This window comes from Eutrigla gurnardus (assembly GCF_963514095.1).
Source record: "Eutrigla gurnardus genome assembly, chromosome: 1".
Taxonomy (NCBI): domain Eukaryota; kingdom Metazoa; phylum Chordata; class Actinopteri; order Perciformes; family Triglidae; genus Eutrigla; species Eutrigla gurnardus.
Window position 1 is genome coordinate 7,348,283 of NC_139915.1, and position 24,768 is coordinate 7,373,050.

Here is a 24,768-nt window from a genome sequence, read left to right on the forward strand (position 1 = left end):
TGCCTGTGAATTATCGGAATGGCTGGTTTCATTTGGGGAAGCTAAAACACGTTTTAATGCCCAGTGATTGAATGTAACACTATGTGCATCTACTCACTATTATATTAGTATTTTCTTTTTATGCGTCTTAATCCTAATACTACACTACATTTTGCAGAAATATTATTGGCCACGTTTTACGACGTGTATTTGATTCATTTACTTATTATACTTTGCAGATTCAGAAAATGCAAAGTTACCAACAAATTAAAAATGATATATTAATAGAAATTATGTTACCCAGCAATTAGTACATTTTGCCCCCACTTTATCAGTTGCAACATGAAAGTGAAAGCCTATGCACATGAATCTATCAATGATTATCCATCCATCTGTTATCAATAACCGCTTATTCCGAGAGACGTGGGGCTGACAGAGGCACAACCTGCACACTGAACAGGTCAATGAGAAAGCAACATTTTAAAGAACAGTACTTTGACTTGTAAAAGACTATTCCTACTGTATGTCATTGCTACCATTACTTAATAGATCGGATACATCCACCAACACTGAAGAATGCCATCAATGGAGAATCCACATTTAACATACTTCAAAATATTGCCCTAACATACGTTTTGGAATAGCATACAATAGGCTATACAAGATATAATATTTGCAGCTGCGCACATACACCACTAGGGGGCGGGAGAAGCCCGCTGGAGCGAGGGACTGGACCCAGGTTTGAATTTAGTCACAAATGTATTGGGATTATGTTTGTAACACAGTAACACATTTTCCGTGGTTATTCATATAATTCCCTAAATCAGTAACATTTTCAAATGAATCATTACATTACGTAAGGGGTTTATAAATTGGCAATAAAGTTTTGTTTAATATTTAATTGCTTTTTAGAAATTTTGGGAAGCCCTGCGTTAAAGAACCGATTATTAAAGATTTATTAAGAACTAAAACTGCAGACTTGATGGCTTATTAGAACATGAGAAAGAATATGTTTTTTATCAATTGATTACCAAGATTTGTAAATGCTTTCTTACATAATAGAAAGAAGAAACACCAGCCAAATGAGTAACCTGGCAGCCCTAATATTGTTCTTATCAATGGCTTATAACAGAGCATAGTCCCCCAAAAATCAAAAACATTACTAAAATCAGAACAAAAAACCTCAAGACACAGAATCAGTTGCTGCATCGCAAGCCATGAAGGAAATAGTAAACTATTTTTATTGACATGTTTTATTTCAGCTATTTACAAGTTCTCATGGGCAACATTTCACACCATTACAGTTTGAAGAAGAACAAAAAAAAGAAGAAATATTATTTGTACACACAAGAGCCAGTCTGAGATGATGTTCGCTTGAAGATAACATCAGAAAGTTTCATGAAACCTGCCTCCGTAGGCCTGTCTCAGGTGTGTTTTGGCACAATCAATGACTTTTAGCTGTGTTTTTGCATGTTTTCATTTATTTACCATAAATCACATACAGTATACTTTACATTACTGCTGACATCACCCTGACCATAACGCCAAAACATGAAAAAAAACACTGGCATTGTCCCTCAAAAGAGACTGAGTTATGCATTTTGCCACAAGATGGTAGTATACTTCTTACACACTTTCAACAGTTATGACCCCCCCAAAAGCCATAGGCCTCAATGTAAGATTTAACACTTTTTACAGATGACAGCACAGTGATTAATTGGTAAAATATACTACATAATACCGGGAAACAGTAAAGCAATACTTATGATAACCTAGCAGATGACATTAAACAGTCAAATAATGCCTATATTTTACCACATATCACTGTGTGACTACCAAAATTCCCTAAGTGAGAGCTTCCTTCAAAGCCGGATGAGGATCAGGGTTTGGGTAGGTATTCACTGAATGGGTGGTCCGAATGACTCGGGGTGCCGAAAGCTCAGAAGAAGCTATTTCAAAGAGGTTTCTACTGGAGGGTTCAGCTACTTGAGAATGTATAAAAGACGGTCTGTCAGTTTATTTGCAACATAATTAAAAGGGATGGAAAACAGAAACGGTAATACTTATGTCTTGAGACAAAGAGGCCTCCAATGGGAATCTTAGATTACAAGCTTTTCACTTTTTGGTACGTTACTTAGATTCCAAAGGTCAACTTTGGTGACACTGGTTAAAGTTTGACATTTCTTTGTTGAAAGACAAATGAAGATCAGTGGAAACACATCAGGAAATAGTTTTATGTCAGTTGCTTTAAGGTGTGATGAATACGTTAAACCTCATTCTGTTGGGTGAGGTCCTCCGACACGCTGTTGAACTCAGTGGCCTTCGCGCTCATCCCCAGATACTGCTTCAGGAACTCACTGAAACGTTTTTGGTTGTTCCACTTGCGGGCTGACTTCCGGATGCCGATGAAGCCACCGTATCTCTTCTGGTAAGATCTTCCTGGAGACATCAGCTTCCTGTAGCCGTGCCTCCCTTTGACGAAGCCGCCGAACCTCTTGGAGACACCCAGCCCTACGTCCCCCTGTCCTCTTGCTGCCATGTCAGCAGCTCCTTCTTCCTGCCCCGCCTCCTCCTCATACTCATCCTCAAGAGACAGGGCGTTCTGGGAATTGTAGGCAGTGTTCAGCTGACTGCCCTTGGCACCCACATCCCTCTGGTCTACCGCGAGTGCCCGGGTCACGTGATCGTACCTCTGCAGTGCAAAGGGGAGCAACAGACCTCCCTCCGCCTGCTCCTCCTCTTCAGGGAACAGGGCCTCCACCTCCTCCTGAGATCGTTTCCGCATGGTACCAGCAAGGGATGAAATTGGCAATGACAGTAACTTACGACAGAAGTCCCAGGAGAAGGCCGGGGAGACGATGTCTTCGCACTCAGTGAGACACACCTGACACAGACAAAGACGAGAGATCTTGTTCATCCATATCATGAAATAGACAGAGCTCTCTATGGACAGGCTTTAGCTTAGCTCTGGGGATGACAGGGAAGGCGTGTCGGGTGGTGAGTTAGTCAATCTGCATCCATCAGAATTAACTGTTTAACTACTGAATGGGCTGCCTTGACACTTCACACATTCATTTTCTCCTAAATATGAATTGCAATGATTTATGTAATCCCTTAACTTCCATTAATACTTTGATTATGACCAAATATCTGCAAAACCGACATTTATATCAGTGTACATAGTACTTTGTGATGAATGCTAATTACCAGCAAGCTAACACGCTACACTAAGACTGTGAACATTATCCCTGCTCAACATTAGCATGTTAACGATCTCATTGTGAAGTAAAAAGTTGCTATAGGGTGGATGCAGACACTTTGACTTGTTACCAGAAGGTAAAATCAAAGAAAACTTGGTTTGTGAAATACTTTTTTTTTTTTAAATCAAGCTGGGGTAGTGTCTGATGCAAAAGCTGATGCAAACGTTGGCAAATAAAATGGTAGGTTTTTATATGCTGCTGTTATTTATTAGTGATTTTCAATTACACTTGTATTCAAATATTTCTGTCCGAAGAAAAACCAATATTGCTCAGTTATTATTCCCCAAGTATCTGAGTTGTTTGAGTGGAACATCCTCAACTCAGAGAATCCAAAATTCAATATGACAGAAGGAGATTGGTTGGATTATTTGCATGTTTATTATATCTTCCACTTCAATGGTTCAATGGCCATGATTGTGTTATTATGAGAGGGAATTTATGTGTCAGAATAAGAGTGACGGTTGACACCACATTAAATCCTTTGCTTTGAAAATAACATTGCTTTGAGGATAATCATGGAGGCTCTGGTTCCTTATTGATTTACAGATAAAATGCCTTGCAGCAAGGAAAGAGAGGTGGAGATAAAGGACAAGGGAGAAATAAAACAAGCAGGAGAAGATAGGGATTCTTAAAAGTGGGCAGTAAGTCAGTAAATGGCATGCAAGTTACAACTGTCCTCAGATATCCTGTCTCTTACAAAGCAATACATGTCAAATTCAATAGGATAATTAGGGGTTCTTATATATAAGACCTAGGTGCCTGACATGAACAACACTAACATGTGCATTTGAATGTGTGTTCTCCTTTCCGAAACGTCGGAGACGCAGACATGTCATTATCCAGACAGAAACAGCCACCAGGCATACGCACCGAGAGGAGAAACACACATCTATCCCCAGGAATCAATTAGCCAAAACAAATTTAAAGTCAAATGCCAAAAGGGTAATTTGTTGAGTCAGGACGGGAGGACGGGATGAATATAGGAAGGTAGGGTGAGCGGTTTATCACCAAATTAAAAGAGCCCAGTGGAGGGACGTGTGAGCTAAGCTGAGTGTTTTGGATGGATGGAGTGTTAACTAATATTTCAGAACGTGATTTGTTTTCCACTTATTTCAGTTTTGAACACCAGCAGACACAGGGGACTCTCCCTCTGTTGTGGATGAGAGCTCCACTCTCTAAATCTTTAGTGTGTTTTACCTACACGGTCACATTGGGAGAACAAAATGGTGACAATTGCACATCAGCATTAATTGTTTAGGGTGAAGACGTGGTGTAAGGTAGGATTTGGTTGAGGTTTAATTTAAGTGCTGTGTGTGTGTGTGTGTGTGTGTGTGTGTGTGTGTGTGTGTGTGTGTGTGTGTGTGTGTGTGTGTGTGTGTGTACTCCTCACCATGGTGTTGAAACTGAGCTGTTTAGGCAGGATGTTGCTGCAGGACATGCAGTCTGCCTGGCAGTCACTCTGTCCAGGATCACACAGACAGAGCAGCAGCAGAGCCACCACAGTCTTCATGGTCCCACCGTCTGCTGCACAAGGAGAGAGCAAACACACATGTTCAGCCCGACAATTCCATACATTGTACACATTGGATTTGTCGATTTTTCCTGTGTGTGTATCTTAGCGATCTCCTGCAAGAAACACCGTAGTTTTGTACCCTGGCTTGGGATGCTACATGCTGTCATTTAGCACAGCTGTTGTCGGTCGGTAAGGAGCACCATGAAGCACCTTGTTAAGCCCCAGAATGAGGATGTTATACCATTTTCTATTTGTAAATGTGATAAATATACATACAAAATTAGACAGTTTTGGAGATGTTTGATGACATATTTGATGTAGAAAAGGCAGCTGTTTGCCTGTAAGAGCTTCTTCTGAACTGAATACCGACTGGAATAGACCTTTTTTTTTCAAAGCAGACATTTTTGCAGGAAAAGTATGTTTGTTTAATCTTCTGTTTCAATTAATCCGTTTTATGGGATTCTAATATTATTGTATAAATTTTGTTTTAAACTAGTCTGATCTTTTAGAGAATGTGTCTGCGCTTTAATTTATGTTATTTTAAAATGATTTCTTTCTTTCTATTTTTCTTTGTTTATAAAGCCCTTTGAATGGCGTTTGGTTGTGATAAGGTGCCATATAAATAAATAAACATGCTTTTCCTTGTCTTACCTGTGCTTTTCCTGCTGCAAATCAAAATCTCTGCCGTAAAAAAAGGGCTATTCTGACCAATCGTATTCCTTTAAATGCCGGTTTCTGACACTACAGTGGGAAGAGGAGGGACATATAGAGGGCAATATGAGAGTAAAAGCATCATAGGGGACAGGAAGTGAGACTAAGGGGAACGCAGGAGGGCAGAGAGCAAAGCAGATATAACATATGTACAAGAAAAAAAAAGAGCAAAAAGCAAACCAGTTTGACTTTATTCTGGTTGGAACAGCACAGTCTGGTGAGTATGACGTCAGAAACGCAAACAGAGTTTTCATCTCATTAAACAAACTCGTTAACTCCTTTAATTGATGACTCAATTAATGCCTTTGGCAACGAACTGAGTCATTGTTTGCTGCCCATGAACCGCTCGCTCACTCGCGTGCACAAAACAGCATTAAGACCCACAAACACATGCATTCTCACACATGCCTATTGGGCGCACTGTGTATGCCCACTATACAGTACATTGGTAGACACACTCAAATACACACACACACACACACACACACACACACTACGAAACTGCTCTTTTAGCTGTAGGTGGTCTTTATCTTTTTTACTGACGTGAGTAACTCTCACTTTTTCTTCAATCAAACAACACTTTATAATTTCTTCGAAACATAGAACATAGAATAATTAAAAACAGATAAAAGTGTTATTGCGGTGGAGCTCATTCAAATCTCCAACTACCCTTAAAACAGCAGCTCTGTGAAATTAATTAAAATTAATCAGTGTTCGAGTGTCCAAAGAATAAACCTCTTTAGTTCCAAAGGAAAGAGGATGGGTTTGTCATGAAGGACAAAAGAGTCATTTTAGGCCGGCATGGTGGAAGCATGGTGGAGCTAAGGGTGGGGCAAGATTGGCAGATGGCAGTAGATTTAGACAAACAGCTCGGGTGTGTTCATTTGGCCAAACTGCATCTCAGTCTCCAACCTCCTGTCAACGACTTCGGCTGACTTGGCTTCCAAAACTCAGCCGCCATCATTAAGGATCATGCATGAAGGAGACTTCCCACCTCCTCATCTCTGTTATCTACTGAGACGTGGCTGGAAGATGCAAACGCATACAGATGATGGATCCTTCCTTCAGTAATGAGTGAGGAACAAGAAAAGTTAAATACATGCTTACCCTCAGAATATTGACATTGATGATGGCGTTATGCAAAAAGTTAAAGGTTATAAGTTATTATGCTAATTTCCAGGTTCATACTTGTATTTATGGTTCCTACTAGAGCATGTTTGCATGCTTTAGAATATATATATATATATATACTATAGAATATTTGCAGGTGAAACGGTCTGTATGTTAGTATAGTTGTATGATCAGACTGAATACAGGCTGTGTATTTCTCCATGGATTGAGCATTTCAATGCTTTCACAGTATTTAAATACTGCCCATGCCGCCAGGTGTGAATGTGCATCTATCCGCATCTTTGCATTAACTTTGTATGCAATAGCGATGCGCAGAAAATATGCTTTGTGTTTGGTGTGAACGTACCTTCAGACCTGCTTTATGATTAAATAAAAAACAAGAAAATCTCACCTTATACGATATGGGACCTTTAAGGGACCCCCGAAGTAATATGTGTACCAAATGGCATAGCAAACAATCCAGTAATAGCTGAGATATTTCAGTCCGGGTGAAAGTGGTGGGCAAAAAGCAATAGGATTTTGCTGAATGCCTTAAATGTAAGATTTAAAGCTAACCCTAGATTGTCACATACATGTTTATATGCTCACTGCAAAGGGTTGAGACGGGGCACAACAATTCCCTTCCCCTGCCAGGAAGGTTTTTTTCCATAATGATCTCAACTTTATGAAACATGAATAAACATGCATCACAGAATATGATTCGACAGCTGTCGTTGGAGGTTTAAGGAGAAGCATAAATCCTACATGAGGGGCGGGGCGACTTCAGGGAACGGTTAACTGCTTTGGCCAAGTTGAGCATCGCTGGTCGCTCACTCTTTCTTTCCTGCTGAAAGCAAGTCGTTCCAGATATTTCCAAACCAAGTCCACACCAACACAGAATGCATCCAGCCTGAGCAGTCACATGTGACAGATATGTGTCCCCACGCATCTGCATCTGATTTTCTGTCCTCTTGTCTGTAAAGTACACTCCCCCCACTGAGCACACCTGTGGCTTATTCCCTCTTCTAATGCCTGTTTTTGTCCCTCAGTACCTTGAAGAAGACTGTCATGTCCAAAAGTTTGTAAATCAATCAAAGTTATTTTTTGCATCCTGGCTACGAGTGTGTTACTTTTTTCCTTTACGCTTGTATTTTCACCGCGGTCAGCACCTCTCCAACGCTGGAGTCCTCCTCTCCCCTCCTTCTTCTCCGTCTTCTGACGTCTGCCAGGGTCTCCCGAGAAAAACTCAATTACTCTGCTTTTAATTAAGTGATTAACCACTAAATAAACCAGTTGATTAAGTCATTACTGTCTGAGGCGCCGCTGATGGAGGTCTTACAGTCCAGTAGATAATATATAATGCAGATTAAAGGAACCCCTGTCCATAGAATATCTCTCATAGTATCTTCCATCCAGGCTGTTACCAGGTGATATTGTGCCATTCAAGCTGTTTAACTACCTGGAAAACATCACATTTGGACTAATTTAGCAATTCAAGGCTACCAAAGGAGCAGCTACAGTGTCCATGGTTTGTAAAACATAGTTTTCAAATAGTGAAATGACAGAATCCTGTTTCCTTGGAAAGTTTTTAGACGTGCAACTGTATAAGTCCAACGATTTTTCCCTGATTAAATGGAAAAAATAAATAACATCGTCAAACATCTTTCGAGTTGTTGATTAAAGAAGTTTAGTCAACCGTGAATAAGGACTGTCAAAATTACAGAAACATAGAAATGTTCTGGTCTGATTCATAGAACCGTCATCCGACAACTCGCCACCATCTCACACTGCGTCGTCAACCGTTTCCACTGTTATTTTTATCCATTATTGCCATTTTCTCATCAAGAACAGGAAGTACAAAATAAATTACTCTGAGCCCGAAGAGCGACTTAAAGCCGGATTATTCACACATGGTTGAACAGAGGAGCAGTGCACATCCGTCTTGCAGCGCTTCTTTATTTTCAAAAAGCCGGACTGCAGATTATTACATAACTTCAATGTAATAACCAAAATATTGTCAAATTGCCGTCAGTGCACCTCGGCTGCAACTTTTATGGGTGTTTGTAGGTGCTTTCTATATAATATCGATTTTGAATAGCGCAAAAATAATTATATTATTAATATTTATATTAATAATTTCCCCTAATAGATATTTTTAAGTGGCTAATTTGCATTCTGTGGTACGGTGTTAGCATGAAATGATAAGTTGGGTGCTTTTTATGAAAAACTAATTTAAAAGTACAATGTGGTTCAGGCCCAGTGTGTATCAAATGCAAATTAAGCTTTGCTCTATTGACTTTGATAAAACGCCTGAATGCATCTGAGAATTACAGCAATAAAATAGTCACTGATTTGTTTTATGATTTAAATATTTTCTTAAGTAAATACACCATACACAAAGTAATGTGTGCAGCTGCAAACTGGCCTAATAAACTGTAGCTTTAAATTGGATATTTTAAAACTAAACTGGAGAACAATAACTTCCAACCCTTAAAGAAGAGAGCGCGCCAGCATATTCATTAAAACAAATGAAATATTGAATAATTACAGTGTATTCGTGATGTTGGCTTTGTTGCTTGATGAGTCAGTTTGACAGGTAATTAAATGTTATTTAGTCTTCTGCCTTGAGCCAGATGGCAGACTGCTTTAGCTGTCAGAAAAGTCACTTTGATCGACAGCTTGTCGCAGGCCCACTCAAGATACATTGTGCTCTTTGTTTTAATATTGATAGCTATCTGACAAAATGGTCAATGATGTGACACATTTCAGGATTTATATCATCCATCAGGTTGATTAAACACACATCTAATCCATATATTAATGGTTTCTGCCTACATACCCTCTCTACCTACTGGTTTATCTCTCCTTGTCGCTCTAACTTTTTGCTTTCTGCCTCTTTGAGTCTCATTCTCACCCACTTGTGGTCTTTCTCTCCTCCTCCCTCTGTCATACACACACACACACACACACACACACACACGTTGTGCAGCATAAACTAAACTCTATGTCATGAACATAATTGTAAAAAAGCATAAAAATCGACCAAGGCAGTAATAGTACACTTTTACTTCCGCTGGCTATTACTTCCTATGGTTTGCTCCTTGTCTCCCTGTCGTGGTCGTGTCAGATCACAAGTCTGCAGTGGTTGTTTATAACTGCAGCAGAAGAAACCTTCAGAAGAAACCTTTTACGGGATGTCAGTCAGACTCTGTGTGACGTGGCAGTAGATTACATACTGAAGCCATTACAGGCAGACACGCTAAGCTAAATCAATTTCCCTTCTCAATGCACCTAATCACTTAGGGTCGATTAATGGTTGGGAGGTGTGCTCTCACACACACACTCTCACATCAAACACATTTCCCACTCATTTTGTTATTTCTGTTTTTGAGATGAGGTGATGCCTTGTGTTTATTTGATGTTTTTGACATTCATTGGTTTGCCCTCTGCGTTCACCTAATGTTGGCAGAATGGCAAAAACGGGAAAACCTTACATTATTCTGACTTTGGTATCAAATTGGTTACCTCCACGAGCCTTGGAGCTACATCATTTCTAAAAGCTACTTTTGTGATATTTGGAACAGTTCAACATGTTAATTAAACCAGATGCAAACTGTATAGCTCCTCTTTAATTACCATAATCAATAGCATTACTCTTTATAATGTATTTTACTTGTTCATGTGATTGTCAGCCATAGTGGCTTTGCTGCCTGCAGCCTGAAACTCCTGATGTCTCGGAGGCTAATACCAATGCAACTCATATTAGCTAATGACTTCATGGAAGTGCCTCTTTCCACCTGCTGGCCTCGTTGCCTATGATGTCACACATAGGTTCCAGAACATTTACTCTTCTCGGTTTTTCAAATTTCATAATAACAGAGGAATCATTCTTTCAGTCACGTTTATGATTTCAACCTCTGGTGAAGTGCTTTTTGGGCTGCAGGGGATTTCTTTCTTACAGCGGTTGATTTGGCGCCCCGCGACCCTGATACAGGATAAGCGGTAGACGACGATGGATGGATTATATTCCATGTTATTGATTCCCCTAAATGCCACACACTGTTCCCTCTATTACGTCTTTGCGTCAAAAGCCTGAAGCAAGGCCAGGACTTTTGCCCTTTAATTTTCTCCCTGTGCCGCAGAACATTCATGTAATTAACAACAGCAAAAGAAAACGTTCACCTCTGCCACCACCAATTTCAATCAGTGCAACTACATTTGACAAGAATCAGTTCTCCTTTGATATGGAACCAGGCACGGAGGAAGAGGAGCACAATGAGGACGACAAGGAAGAAATCCTGCCAGCACAAAGGGCTGGACGGATTCCTGCTGCGTGATGAGCATTGTATCCTTGGATTAACTGCACTCCACATTCACAGCCAGTTCAGTGCAGCCAGAGCTGTACACACCAGCACGAAGCAGTGTGACCTGTGTTCCTGCACCAGTTATCCTCCCTCAATTTTCTCCATCCGGCCTCGAAGGGGCCCGATACTGAGGAGATGAGACACGGTCCTGCAAATGGGGAGGTGACGTATTCCTGCTGTTTTGTACAGTCAATGTGTTTTTTTTGTTCAAGTTTAAGGTTAATTAACACCACGCACCCTATGGATTTTTCTTTGTCCTTGGTTGCAAATTTCTTTTTTCCGTTCTGCTCATATATGTCACCTGACTACCAGCTCTTCATCACTTTGCTCCATACAAACTGGCGTCACTGCTGCATGAGGCATAAATAAAGGAAAACCAGAATTGTCCTCTGTCCTCAAAGACACCTGATGATGAAATCCCATCTGTCAGTTCCCTTATCATATCTCACCTCATCTATGTTGGGCCATCTATACGCAGGAACACAATGAACGCAGAACCTTCATCACCAACAGCTGGTCTGTCTGATATCTCCATCTACTGATGTATATTTACCTAAAAACAGCTACATGTCACCGTTTCACACAGCAGAAATGATGACTCCCAAACTTCAAACAGTTAACTTCCATTTAACACACTATGTCCATTCAGACTGAGGTTTATTCCCTGTCATATCTTCCCTCCATACAGCCTCAGTGAAGACATTTACCTTGTTTCACGCAACCTGTATACAGAAATGCTATACAGCCTCTTTGTGACAGGCAAGAAGCTTTTATTACTCAGATAATTAGATCCAGACATGTGTTCTTTAAAATCTGTTATCATCGGCGGTTGTTTTAATGTGACAGCTTACTAGTGGCTGATTGTGAACAGCGGCTTTGTTTATGGAGTTTTTCTTTCAAGGTCAAATGAAAAGTGAGCCTGAGGCTAAACAAACACACGATGTTGATTATTCAGCGAGGGAAAAAGGTGACAGCACATCAAGTTGATAGACTTTATAATCGTTTTTTGACAGCTATAACAACAGAAAACTTAATAATGAGTTTTATACATAAATGCCCGAAGGCATAAAGGATATAATATAATACACCACAGAAATAGAAATGCTCCTAATAATACTTATTATTTAATTGCATAATCTTGATTCCAAATCATTACATAGCAACAATATGTACACTGTTCAACGGAAAGGATCAAAGGATTTATAACAATGGGATTCATTCAAGATGGCTATCTGAATCAATCACACTTAGTCCACAATCAAACCTTGGAAGAATAAGAGGCGTTTTGGCTCATAAAGACTCGAAGGGGGGGGGGTCAGTAGCCAGATAAACCAGATGCTTTATATGTGTCAATAAAATCCATTTACATTACTGTCTGTAGTCTTGCCTCCCTTCTGTGAGATGTTCCACACCACTGCATTTACAAGTAAGTTCCTTTTCACCTTAGCAAAATCAAAGTGGAATCAGTCTATAGGCACCCATCCACCCATCCATCGTCTACCGCTTATCCTGTATTCAGGGTCGCAGGGAGGTACCCATCGCTCTCTAATATATAATAGATTGCCATAAATAAAACCTTTAAAATCTTGTCATTTTCCATACTTCATCATTTGGCAGGGTATTTCCTTTAAAAATCCTTTTAAAATGTATATCCATCCTCTATGCAGTTCTTAACACTTAACTTATTTTTATTTTTTTACTTGTATAATATAATATATTTAGCTAAGTTTACTGTCTTTTGTTTACCTTCTATATTTAGCGAGGAGTTTATGGTTTACTGTTTATTGTTTACTTTGTATATTTATTTCGGTAAGTTTTTTAAGCTGCTGGAAATCCAATTTTCCTTGCGGGAGTCATCCCAAAGGGATCAATAAAGATAAGTCTAAGTCTAAATCCAAATATTGTCTCAGTCCTTGCAAATACCTGAATATAACCTTCTAATGAAGTGAGCCCAAGAAAACCCACCCTGAGTCATCTATGTGCACTCACCTTAATTACCTTAAGCTACAGCCTTAAACAGAATGGTGCAGCGGCTTTTATGCCGAGGCTCCCCTTTTTGGAAGGCCAGCCGAGCGCGGCAGTTAATCAGGACTTAACGATTAATGACTAATCGGGATACACTTTGTGACCTTTTCCTCTTGACAAAACAAACTGCATGTGCAGTCCTCAGAGCCTGATGCTCTCTGTAGTGTGTACATCCCTGCTGCCTTATGCTTTTAGCCCATTCACACACATAGTATTTAACCTTGGGGGAGAACTTATGGGGTGTAACAGTCTGCAGGATGCTGTGACATAACCCACTTGGTCCGTTGACGTCACATGAAGCCTAACTCTCTGATCAGCGTCATTACAGGCACTCAATCGTGAGGACTTCAAGGGTCAGAAGGTCACAGCAGATGGCACAATGGCTGTAACTGTGACATTAATAGGACTCTACAGCAGGTGTGAATGATAGATAAGCGATGATTGGGGGAAATATAGTGCTCTTCAAAGGGATGGAAAAAGCAAAAAAAAACAAAAAGCAAACATGAGTTTTCCTTCCTGTGAAACTCTACTTGTATTAAAATGTAATTCATATTTGGATTGTTGTCACTTATTGAGCTCTCTAAATCTGCGACATTACCAACATTGGAAAAAAATTCTACCCTCACTTTATAGAAAGTGTGACGATAAGAGGGCTTTTTTTTTTACAATAATAAAAAAAATGCCGCCTGTAAATCCACAAACAAATGTAGCAAAATGCCTGCTTAAACCACAAATATAAATACAAAGGGTTCTGTATAAAAGGTCAAAGGTCAAGCCAATTCTTTTTCTCCTCCATCTTCCTCCCTCTCTGCTTCTTACCTGTGTTGGAGTGAGATTGTGGGTGCCTGTAGGGGTCCCTCGGGTGCAGATTGAAGTTCGTCAGCGTATACGTTCCCTTCCTTGGTCTCAGCGTGGTTTTTCTGGCTACGTGGAGGCTGGAGGCAGCCGCTCTTATAGGGACCCACCCCTCCCCTTCAACCTCCTCCTCTGATTCTCGCTCTCTTTAAAAACTCCCCTCTTTCATCACAGAGAGAAAGAGGGGGAGGGAGGAGAAAGAAGATGGGGAAGAGCAGGGACATGATGTGAGGTAGGGAGGGAGAAAGATAGGAGTTAGGATAGGAAGAAAAGTGAAAGAGGAGAAAAAGAGGGAGACAATGACGGGAGAAAAAAGTAGAAGGAGACAACATGATTGAAAGAGAGAAGGAGGTGGTGAGGAGGGAGAGAAGAGGAAGGGTGATGAAGAGGTGGACAATAGAAATGGATGGAGGAGAAGGAAGGAGAAGGGATGATGATGAAATAAAATGACAGATGAAGGAAGGAAGGTATCTATCTGTCAGTCTTTAATGGTGGTGGGGGGGGGGGGGTATGCTTTGAAAGATATGTCAATTGTTAACCTTTTCTGGTTGAGTTGAGACATTAAAGACAGAGAGAGAAGAGAGAGGAAATCTATATCACTTCATTGAAATATCCCAAATGCACACACAAATATTGAGATGTCTTCTACTACAGTAACAGTTCCAAGTTAAGTGCCAAACTCTGCATGCATCATTCTGCACAGTGCAGCTCAAACATCCAACTAAACTAGCAACATATTTTTTAGTAAAGGGGGACTGTATATGTTTTGCATAGACTCTCCTTAAATCATTGTCTTTGTTGCAGTTCATTCTATTGCATTTTAGTGCTTGCCTATTTTCAATGAGTCAGATTATCCACATGGTTGATGATAGTGTATCTTTGTCTGATCTAACATTTAACCCTCACTGGATGAATCTGTAGAACTACTTTTTCTTTATTCCCTCATTGTACAGGCCATTACCAATATAAGTGGTAAGTAATATAATACAGTATGTCAAAGTTTGAAATAGAAATAAAATAGGAGCAGAACGAACAATCCCAATCCCATTCAAATCGACTGCTACGACTGTATGTGTAGGCCATTGCAACCGTTGTAGTAGGTCACTTCCGTATAAAGTCAACCAACTTCAGTTGCAGACTCACTGAGGTGAGATTTTGCAGAAACAATTAGCAGTGGATTATTAACATATTAACGTCACATAGAGAGCCAGGCTAAATTACGAAACTTCCACAACTGAATGCTTCGTCCAGACACTATCACCAATAAGTGACAACTTTGTCTGGCTCATTATCTGCGCAGCATTAAAGCTTGGTGGAAGTAGTGTAACGGAGTTAAGAAGTAGTGTGACAACACAGAAACTTGTTTGTCCTATGGTAATTGAATGCAGAACCCCTGTGAATTAGGGTCGTGCACCCCAAGGGTAGCAGCAGTTGGATCTCGCTGTCTCCCTGGTAGGTGCATGAGCTATGAGCTCCGCCATTGTTTCATATTAATTACTTTAATTTTAATACTAAGGGGCAGTTTAAGTTGTATTTCTTTAAGCATATCGCTCCCAAATGGTCAAGCATGTCCTTTTTCATGAAAAGTTGACGGCGTTTTTCTCTTATTTATGTTTACAAAACGGCTAGCGCTACACGTGTTAGCTAACCTGCACTTTCTTTTCATTTTACATTTTTCAGATGTGTATGTGTGTGTGTATGAGAGGAAACAGGACTGACTGTATTATTAATCCCTCTGCCAGGCGAGCCAATGTCCGAAATAAAGGGCAGGTCTTCTTCGTCTATTAAACAACACAACGCAATGATGGAGTACAACGCCGCTACAGTAGCAAACTAGGTATTTGAAGCATTGGGGGTTAACAAGTTAACAGTGTAAGACTTGTCAGCACAGATTGCAGAGTTAATGCTTTAGCCTATGTCAACTGTTGAGAGCCATGTGGAGGCAATCTTTTAATCATAGATATGTTCTGAATTTCATATTAAGCACCTTTAAATTTGAATTGGGAAACAAGGTCACCAAGTCCTATTTCCTATAGCATTGCCTTGAAGCTGATTATTCCTTGTACCTTTACAACCGGGTATTAGTCCCTGTGTTAATATACTCTGACTGCCTATGCTGTTATGTCCTTTTAAAAAACAAGGAAAATGTCGTATTGATGTGCAGCGTTCCTTTGAGGAGTGGTTGGAGGACATCTGACTGTCACTCCTCCACCATGTTGTGGGAGTGACAGTCAGATGTCCTCCAACCTCTCCTCTGGCAGTGGCAGGACTGTATTACTGTCATTCTGCTCAAAAATAAAAGAGCAGCGCTGGAAATAAAAGAACCAAGAGTTACATGAGTTTCGTATTATGCATCTGTCCGACCTTCAGAATCAGGAGGTTACGCTCTGTTTGTCTCTGATTACTTTATTTTGGCCATGCATTTGCTAGTATGCAGAATAAAACTCAAAATGAAACACATTAAACAATATAAAGAACCTTTGATGAAACAAGACACAAAGTGTCCTGGAAGCAGATGTATGGTTGTAATAGAATCAATCACACTCATTATGCCTATGCAAAAGTGTGTGTGTGAGAGAGAGGGAGAGAGAGAGAGAGTGAGTGTGTGTGTGTGTGTGTGTGCAGAGCATAAATGTGTCAGACTATGTGCACTCCACTTGTAATTGTTCAACATTTGCTTTCAATAGTGTCATTGGAGAGCTGCCGACTGTGAACGCCATAGAAAATGATCATTTTCATACTCATCAAACCACTCAGTGACCCCCGATGCACCATAAAGAATCATACATTATGATTTTCCACTCATTTATTCAGGTGTTCCCTTTCATTTGTCATCATCCTGCATTTTAAAGGTTACGTCCCGTAATCTCGCCTTGGTCTTAGCGCCGGTCCTTTTCCTATCTCTTATGATTCTAGAGTGCATGCCATATTTTTGTGCGATACGTCGGTCACAAAAGACCGATTTTTAAAGAGAATTATTAGTTGGAGGAATCCTCATGAGGATTCATGTCAACCTGGTGGGTTGCTGTACTATTTCTGGAGTATTTACTGTCTCAGGTTGTGTGCATCATGTTTGGTTTCCTAAAGTCAACAGAGGTTTTCTGAGATGAGAAAACTGCAGGAGGCCTCTTCTGCTTCTTTAGTCAAGTGCGCACACATACACACAACAAACAAGCTCTGATTTTCTGACAGACAGGCCAGCGGCCATTTCTTCTTCTTCCTATTTAAAGCTACAGTTCAACATTTTAGACAATATAGTAATGTATAGTCACTGTCTAGTCAGACTGCAACCTCTGGTTCTGAAAAGTGCCTTAAACTTGCATTCTCTCTGCTGGCCATCAGGGGGCGACTCCTCTGGTTGTAAAACTAAGTCTTATTGCATGGATGTCTATGAGAAAATGACCTTACTTCTTACTCTACTACTTGATTTAATATCTCAGAAATCATTGTAAATGTGTATGAGTTAATGGTCTCAATCACATGCTTTAAATGTTCTTCAAAACAACATTTAATCTTTATACATCCATGCTATGGAGTGTAAGCTGTACCCAGCATGCCGTTTGGCGGTGTAACAGTTAATATTGTAGCGAACGACGGAGAGTGAGCTGTACCCAGCCGGCATTGTGACAGTTTATGTCATACTTTTAACTGTCATACTGCCCTGTACATTAATAACGCACTATTAATAAATACGTCCCATCGATCTGTATTGGGTCCTCAGCAAAGCCAGTGTGAAGTCAATTTGATAAACAGGACAGACGGACAGACAAAACCCGTCCATTTTAAATTCATTGACAGCATCTTATAAATGATGAGTCACTGCTGAAGTCTCAAAAATGTTACCTCTCTGCCAACGGACCACCAAACTGTTCTTGAGACAGACTTGGTTGTTGCAGCCGTAAACAGCCCTCTGGAGTTCAATAGGCTATTACTGTGTTTGTCTCTTCTGGTCAGTGGCTCATTAGTAGATAGGCATCACGGGAGAGACAGCTGCTTCGTCAATTAATCCAAGACTGTCCCATAATCAAGACGTCACTGGTCCGGCGCCCGCATTGTTTCACGTTTCTGTCCAGTCCCTCTATTCACACAGCGCGTCATATCGTGTTCCATCTCAAAGCACTTTCACAAACATTAGGGAAATGCCAGAAAGCATTGATATTTTCTCCATTCATCGCTGAAAGGACATGAAATTGTCGGTGGAGTGCAGCCATATGAATCATGATGGCCCAAAGTTCACTGCGGTTGAAGGACGTCACTGTGTTGACCACGCTTTCTGTCGCCTCGTCAAGACTCATATAACCACTTTTTTGAACAACAGAGTGAATCTTCCCTAGCTGGTTGTAATCAGTACTGATTTGCAGTGGTGGGAGCTTGCTTGTCAGAAATGGGCTGGACAGAATTAATGAATTACTCAACTCAGCTCAGATCAAATAATATGGACTGAACTGAACACACAAATTAGATTAACAAAGAGCAGAGAGTGCGTAATAATGAGAGCAGAGACAGCGTCATCAGATGCATATCTCCTTTAGTTCAAAGTTACACTCTCCTCCATCTTCTGAGACCAGACAGGAGGACATAAACCTCAGCGGCATCAGACAATCACCCACACAGTAATGATGGCCTGCATGCTGACTTATTTGCCTCGCCTCATCGAGTGCCCGCCCCTGATTACACATTCTGGTGTTTCTGAAAGGAGACACAAAATGCTAAATGAGCAATTAGGGTTGTATTGTGGAGCCGACTGCATCTAGTTGATCGCTAATTGAGCCAAACGGCACAAATGTTGGGTTTCCGCAGAGGACCATCTGTAAGCGGTATGACCCAGTGAGACATTTAAGGAAATGTAGAGTGCAACGTGTAAAACACAACGTGAGTTACTGAGAGAGGAAGGAGTGGTGAGAGACATCGCTTTGTCTCATCTCAGTGTCTCATCCACAGAGCAGATTTTCCTCCACCAAATGAATCAATGTCATTAATTAAATACTCGTTAAGACTTTTCCTGTGGGAAATGGCTGATAACGAAACAGTAAATTAGACAGAACCACAACAGATGCTAATTTTAGTCTGCTTCAAAACAACCAGAAGCAAGAAAACTATATTATTTAGAGATACACCAATGTGATTTACATATCCTTACTGTTTTAGATATCACCATGACACATCCCCACTTTAAAACGTTTATTTGTTGCATCATTAAAACAATTGGGTTTTTTTAATTGCAGTTTTTCTAAAATAAAGTGACTTGAAATCATACTGTATGACTATGGACTAAGACTATAACCATATGACTGATGGACCTGGACACAACCCCCTACAATGCATCATAGCTAGCTTTACTATGGGAAATTGATATTGGTAGATTTGTAAGTGTGTCAAAAAGTTGCCTAAAAATGTGTTTTGTAAAATTACACATTTCAAGTTATCCCTATTTGTTTTCACGGTAATGACTTTCCAATCTAGTAACACTAGACAGTTAACAATCCTCATTCAGAGCCATATCAACACGTTCCCACATCAATGCATCAAATAATGCTAAGCAATGGTAAGCAGAAGGGCTTTCATTGTGATAAGAGCAGCATTAAATATTCCGCCCAAATTCCCCCCAAAAAATTCCCCCCAAAAAATAAATAATTAAAAGTATTTGTGGCAGTTTGTGATGCTCTGTTCTCTCTCTTCTCATCCGTCCACAATAGACAGTATAATAATACTAACTAAACAGCTCAACAATAAACTCACTATAGCGAGTAATGAGGGATTTCGGACACAATCTGTGTTTGTTTGACCCATCCACCCCCACTACCTTCCACACTGTGGAATATTCTGTCTCTGTGATAAATCAAATCCCAATTAATGGCAATTATTTGTATTCAGTATGTCATCCGAAGTGCTCTGTTTGCTGCTGCATGTCGCAAGTTTTCTTATTTAATTAGCAAATTCACAGACTTTTTTCTCAAATGTGTTCATACACGTTGTAATATCACTAAAGCTAATTGTATCTATACGATTGTATTTCTGTCTTTTCTCTCCTTCGTTCTCGTTGCCCCTCCCTCTGGTCCAGTCGTGGGGAGGACGGAGAGAGGTTGCAGATTTGTCAGAAAGAGATAACAGGTCTTATCTTCTGCCTGCCAGACGGCCTGATCCAATCGAGACCTGGTTAAAAGAATTCATCGACTTTTACACCCAAGCCTCATTATGAAGAGGGTTCAGGGGAAAACAAAATGGGTGATGAAGGGGATGGGGGGGTTTGGTTTTGTTAAATTCCATGTCATCTTGAAGGAGCATTGTGGTAATTTAAGTGGATGATGTTTTTGGAAGAGGGAGGGAATTAATATTAGGTGACAGAAAAGTGAATTGGAGTTGTTCCCTTGAATTGATGCAGTTCTCTAATAAGGGAGTTTCACTCTCAAAAACCTTGAACTTTGCTTCTCCTAGCCATGTGGCTGTTTAGTAGCCGATGCGGGGGTGTTGCTAGCCACCAGACCACTGCGTGAAAACCTCTCGTTGGACCAAATGTCACAGATGTGATTCATTCAGAGGGCGTCAGAACTGGTCATTTTCTTACCCACCAGGATGCCAAAAAGGTTACTGTGACTGCCCCCTTCCTCTTCACTGCAACCTGCTGCCATTCTCTCCCTTATAATGGAACGACAGTCTATTATGGTTAATGGTCATCCTCCCCCCACTACCGTCATCATATCTGATGATGATGTGCAAGAGTTTGTTCACTGCAGAGACGCTTCTTCTTTCTACAGTATTTAAGGGTATTGGAAATAAAAGTTCCAACCTAAAGTAAACCCGCAGATCATTTGCTAAGTTATTGTTGTCCGTCAAGCTTTTAAACCAAACCCAAAACTTGACAGGTCTGCTGCACCTCGTCCAGCCTGATCTCACAGAAATACATGAAATGACCATATCTAAGCTAGTGGCGGAGTTAAACCAGTAAGAAAGTCTACTTATGGTGGGTGAGACTGGAGGTGGATGGGTCACACAAACACAGGACTTTCAACCAGGAGGCCAGTGTTGTTGAGTTATTGTGAAGTAATGTTTATGACGTGTTTACTTATTTTAATGTTAGTTCAAACATGATGTTTTCTTTTCTTTTCGTGATCCTGATCCTTGAAAGAAAGCCTTTTGCCTCATCGTCACAGCCCTGACTGATGCTTACGATGACGGCAGTGGGGATCATAGATTTTGCTGCTGGTTTCGTCATCGCATGCTTCATTTAACAGTAGACGTGGAGCCTCGAGCCAATTAGGCTTTAATCCCACCTTCCACCAGGACGGCTGATATATCGGCCTCTGAAAGCCACACCGTAATGGTCACATAAACTGGAACTCATGACCGAAATGATTGAATAAACTTATTTCTCCATCACTGTCTTGTGATTACGTGTTGCAGCCAAGGAGTTTAATGATGACAGAGAGCTGGTATGGTGCTGTAAAATTCAATGCAATACCTATTATTCATTGCAGGGAGTCATCAGCTGGTCAATGGCGAGAGTGTCGATAAACTAGCCATTGGTTGTTCAGTAGAAAAGTTTAGGAGAGAAGTTTAGGATCTGACTCAGAATGCTCCTCAATTTTAAGATAAATGGGCTACAGTGACACATCTGGGATTTCCACATCAAATGGACCGATGTGTTCCCTCCCCGGCCCACAGCGCTGCTTATCTGGATGGTGACTGAGCTGAAAGTCTTTATTACATTTTTTTTTTCACTAAAACACAATTTCTAAAACCAGGACCCTCTTTGTCGAAACTCGAGAGGATCTCATTTAAAAAGGGTTATTTTTGCATCAAACATTCCAAATAAATAGCTCTTCCCACATGCCAAACACGGTGCTGTGCGAAGTATAAAACACTATTATTATAGTCTTTGGCAGTTTCATTCGCATGCTTTAAGTATGGACTATGAAAAGAAATCTAATAGAGAAACAAACAAATGTGTTTAATTTAAAACTCATGTATTCATAATATTATCAGACACGATGACTTTGACTGAAGATCACTTCACATTTATGTTATTACAGTTACAGTGTTTGAAAACACTGTCATTAAAATGCCGCACCCAAAGACGTTTTTCAAAAATGTAACCAAAAACAATAGAATAAAGAATGTGATTCCGTACCTATAGTTATATATATATATATATATATATATATATGTGCTCTGAACACACACATTAGAACACAATAAAGTCAAAAATATGCAGGTATATGAGGATGCACACAATATTGATGAGAGCAGTGTTTAGCCACCCTCTAGATTCATGCTCCCTTTAAGGATTAGTTCGTTAGTTTTGGGGAGTAGGAGTGGTATTGCTCTACTATAAAGGTTCTGCGAGTAAATTTTTCTGGCAGAAAAACGGTCACAGGGCACTGGATTGCACTTCAATCCAGCAATTCATCAGAAAAGAGCCTTTAAAATGTTTCTATGACAACCATATCTTGACAATAAATCACCACTCTAACCACTAGCATTGCCCACCCCTTTGCTTTTATTATCTATTTGGGATACTATTGTTTGACATTGATTTTGTTTTTTTCCTCAATGAGCACCTGAGGATCTTACTTTGTATGATTGAGATTTCCTACAAATGGGCTTTGTAGTCTTTGTTATGAGGCAAAACAAGCATATTCTCCAATTTCTGCAACTTGTCACGTTTCTGCCTACAGGTTGTATTTAGCTCAACCAAAACAGGATTTGTCTTTTTCATTTGAATGCCTGAGCTGCTCAGGGTTTCTGGTCGTTAAAAGGGAGGTTTTTACTTCTGTAGTACCTGCTCATGGTATGAGCAAGTACTACTATATCAGAAAATAATATATCAGAAGTTGATATTATAAAGACTATGATGAAAGTGCCCCGATATAACTTCTATAATAATGTGATGCTATATGAAAAATGAAAATATAAACAGTGGTATCACAACTTCTAGGTCCATTACGCGATGCCATTAGTGCCAATAATACTTTTCCCCATGAACTTTAGGGAAGAGATTGTTGTGATCTGCAATCCATGCCGTTAGTTTCCTCCTGGCTTCTTCTGCGTCTCCTAATCAGCGCCTGATGAGACGCACCTGTGAAACATCTCTTCACCACCTGCTTATACTCCACTCCTGCAGTTGTTCTTTGCCGGATTGATCCTTCCACATATGGTCTCGACATGTCTCTACATGTCTCCCTGTGATAGACTGGTTACCTGTCTGTCTCTACATGTCAGCCCTGTGATAGACTGGTTACCTGTCTGTCTCTACATGTCAGCCCTGTGATAGACTGGTTACCTGTCTGTCTCTACATGTCGGCCCTGTGATAGACTGGTTACCTGTCTGTCTCTACATGTCAGCCCTGTGATAGACTGGTTACCTGTCTGTCTCTACATGTCAGCCCTGTGATAGACTGGTTACCTGTCTGTCTCTTCATGTCAGCCCTGTGATAGACCTGTCTGTCTCTACATGTCAGCCCTGTGATAGACTGGTTACCTGTCTGTCTCCACATGTCAGCCCTGTGATAGACTGGTTACCTGTCTGTCTCCACATGTCAGCCCTGTGATAGACTGGTTACCTGTCTGTCTCTACATGTCAGCCCTGTGATAGACTGGTTACCTGTCTGTCTCTACATGGCAGCCCAGTGATAGACTGCTTACCTGTCTGTCTCTACATGTCAGCCCTGTGATAGACGGGTTTGGTTACCTGTCTGTCTCTACATGTCGGCCCTGTGATAGACTGGTTTGGTTACCTGTCTGTCTCTACATGTCGGCCCTGCAATAGACTGGTTACCTGTCTGTCTCTACATGTCAGTCCTGCGATAGACTGGTTACCTGTCTGTCTCTACATGTCAGCCCTGTGATAGACTGGTTACCTGTCTGTCTCTACATGTCAGCCCTGTGATAGACTGGTTTGGTTACCTGTCTGTCTCTACATGTCAGCCCTGTGATAGACTGGTTTGTTACCTGTCTGTCTCTTCATGTCAGTCCTGTGAGACTGGTTACCTGTCTGTCTCTTCATGTCAGTCCTGCGATAGACTGGTTACCTGTCTGTCTCTACATGTCAGCCCTGTGATAGACTTACCTGTCTGTCTCTTCATGTCAGTCCTGCGATAGACTGGTTACCTGTCTGTCTCTACATGTCAGCCCTGTGATAGACTGGTTACCTGTCTGTCTCTTCATGTCAGTCCTGCGATAGACTGGTTACCTGTCTGTCTCTTCATGTCAGTCCTGCGATAGACTGGTTACCTGTCTGTCTCTTCATGTCAGTCCTGCGATAGACTGGCATTCTGTCCAGGGTGAACCCTGCCTTTGCCCAATGTCAGCTGGGATCGACTCCAATCCCAATGGAAAGTCTGATGATTTTTGTGTTGAACACAGGAATTAAACGCATTCACGTGACTATGCCATGGTCAGAGCTTGTGATTGGTGGTGGGTAAGATGGATCCAGGATCACAGGACTTGGCCGTGTGTCCCCAAGTGATACTTTGCCTCAACCTAAGTGTACGTAATTATTTTGACCCGAAACATGGCGTTTTTCCTAAACCTAACTAAATGGTTTTCTTGTCTAGTTAACATGGTGCATGCACAAACAATACTTTCAATTTAAATACATTTAATTTTAAAGTCATGGTGAGTCACACAACAAAGTGGGCTATTCATGTCCCTATACACGAGTTGGTAGATTTTAATTTCACATACTGGCATGTTGGTTCATGGAATGAGCCCAAGGCTGGACCGAGGACTAGGCAGGGTTGAAGGAAACACAGATGGGCTTGCTTTATGGGCCCTGTACAACTTTCATAAATGAAAGGGGTCTCTCCAACACTGTATCCAGTTCTCTTTATAAATCAATGGCATTGCAGTATATTTTTACCAGTTCATTTTCAGGTTATCTTTACCAAACCTCGAAGAAACAGGAGAAGTCAGGGCAGAACAGGAGGAGGCTGATATGAGGAGGAGGAGGAGG

At 40.7% G+C, this 24,768-nt stretch overlaps 1 protein-coding gene across 3 annotated transcripts; it reads right to left on the reverse strand.

The window, feature by feature from the left end:
- Positions 1 to 1,111: 1,111 nt before the first annotated feature.
- Positions 1,112 to 13,871, reverse strand: pnoca (prepronociceptin a). 3 transcript variants are annotated; one of them, XM_084018827.1, is made up of 4 exons: positions 13,782 to 13,871; positions 4,630 to 4,763; positions 2,642 to 2,863; positions 1,112 to 2,605 (listed from the first exon to the last, which is right to left on the reverse strand). In XM_084018827.1, the coding sequence occupies exons 2-4, from the start codon at positions 4,747 to 4,749 to the stop codon at positions 2,246 to 2,248; spliced, it is 702 nt and encodes a 233-aa protein (XP_083874953.1). In that variant the 5' UTR covers positions 4,750 to 4,763; positions 13,782 to 13,871; the 3' UTR covers positions 1,112 to 2,245. The 3 variants fall into 3 exon arrangements, with proteins under 3 accessions (XP_083874953.1, XP_083874951.1, XP_083874952.1); XM_084018825.1 differs by having other exon boundaries at positions 1,112 to 2,863; XM_084018826.1 differs by having other exon boundaries at positions 1,112 to 2,863; positions 4,630 to 4,760; positions 13,782 to 13,829.
- Positions 13,872 to 24,768: the final 10,897 nt, after the last annotated feature.

What these genes read in the sequence shown, in the direction of transcription:
- pnoca (XM_084018825.1), bottom strand. Translation starts at nt 4,749, where the DNA reads ATGAAGACTGTGGTGGCTCTGCTGCTGCTCTGTCTGTGTGATCCTGGA. An exon ending in AGCTCAGTTTCAACACCATG is followed by an intron (nt 2,864 to 4,629) that starts GTGAGGAGTACA and finishes TGTCTGTGTCAG; the next exon opens with GTGTGTCTCACTGAGTGCGA.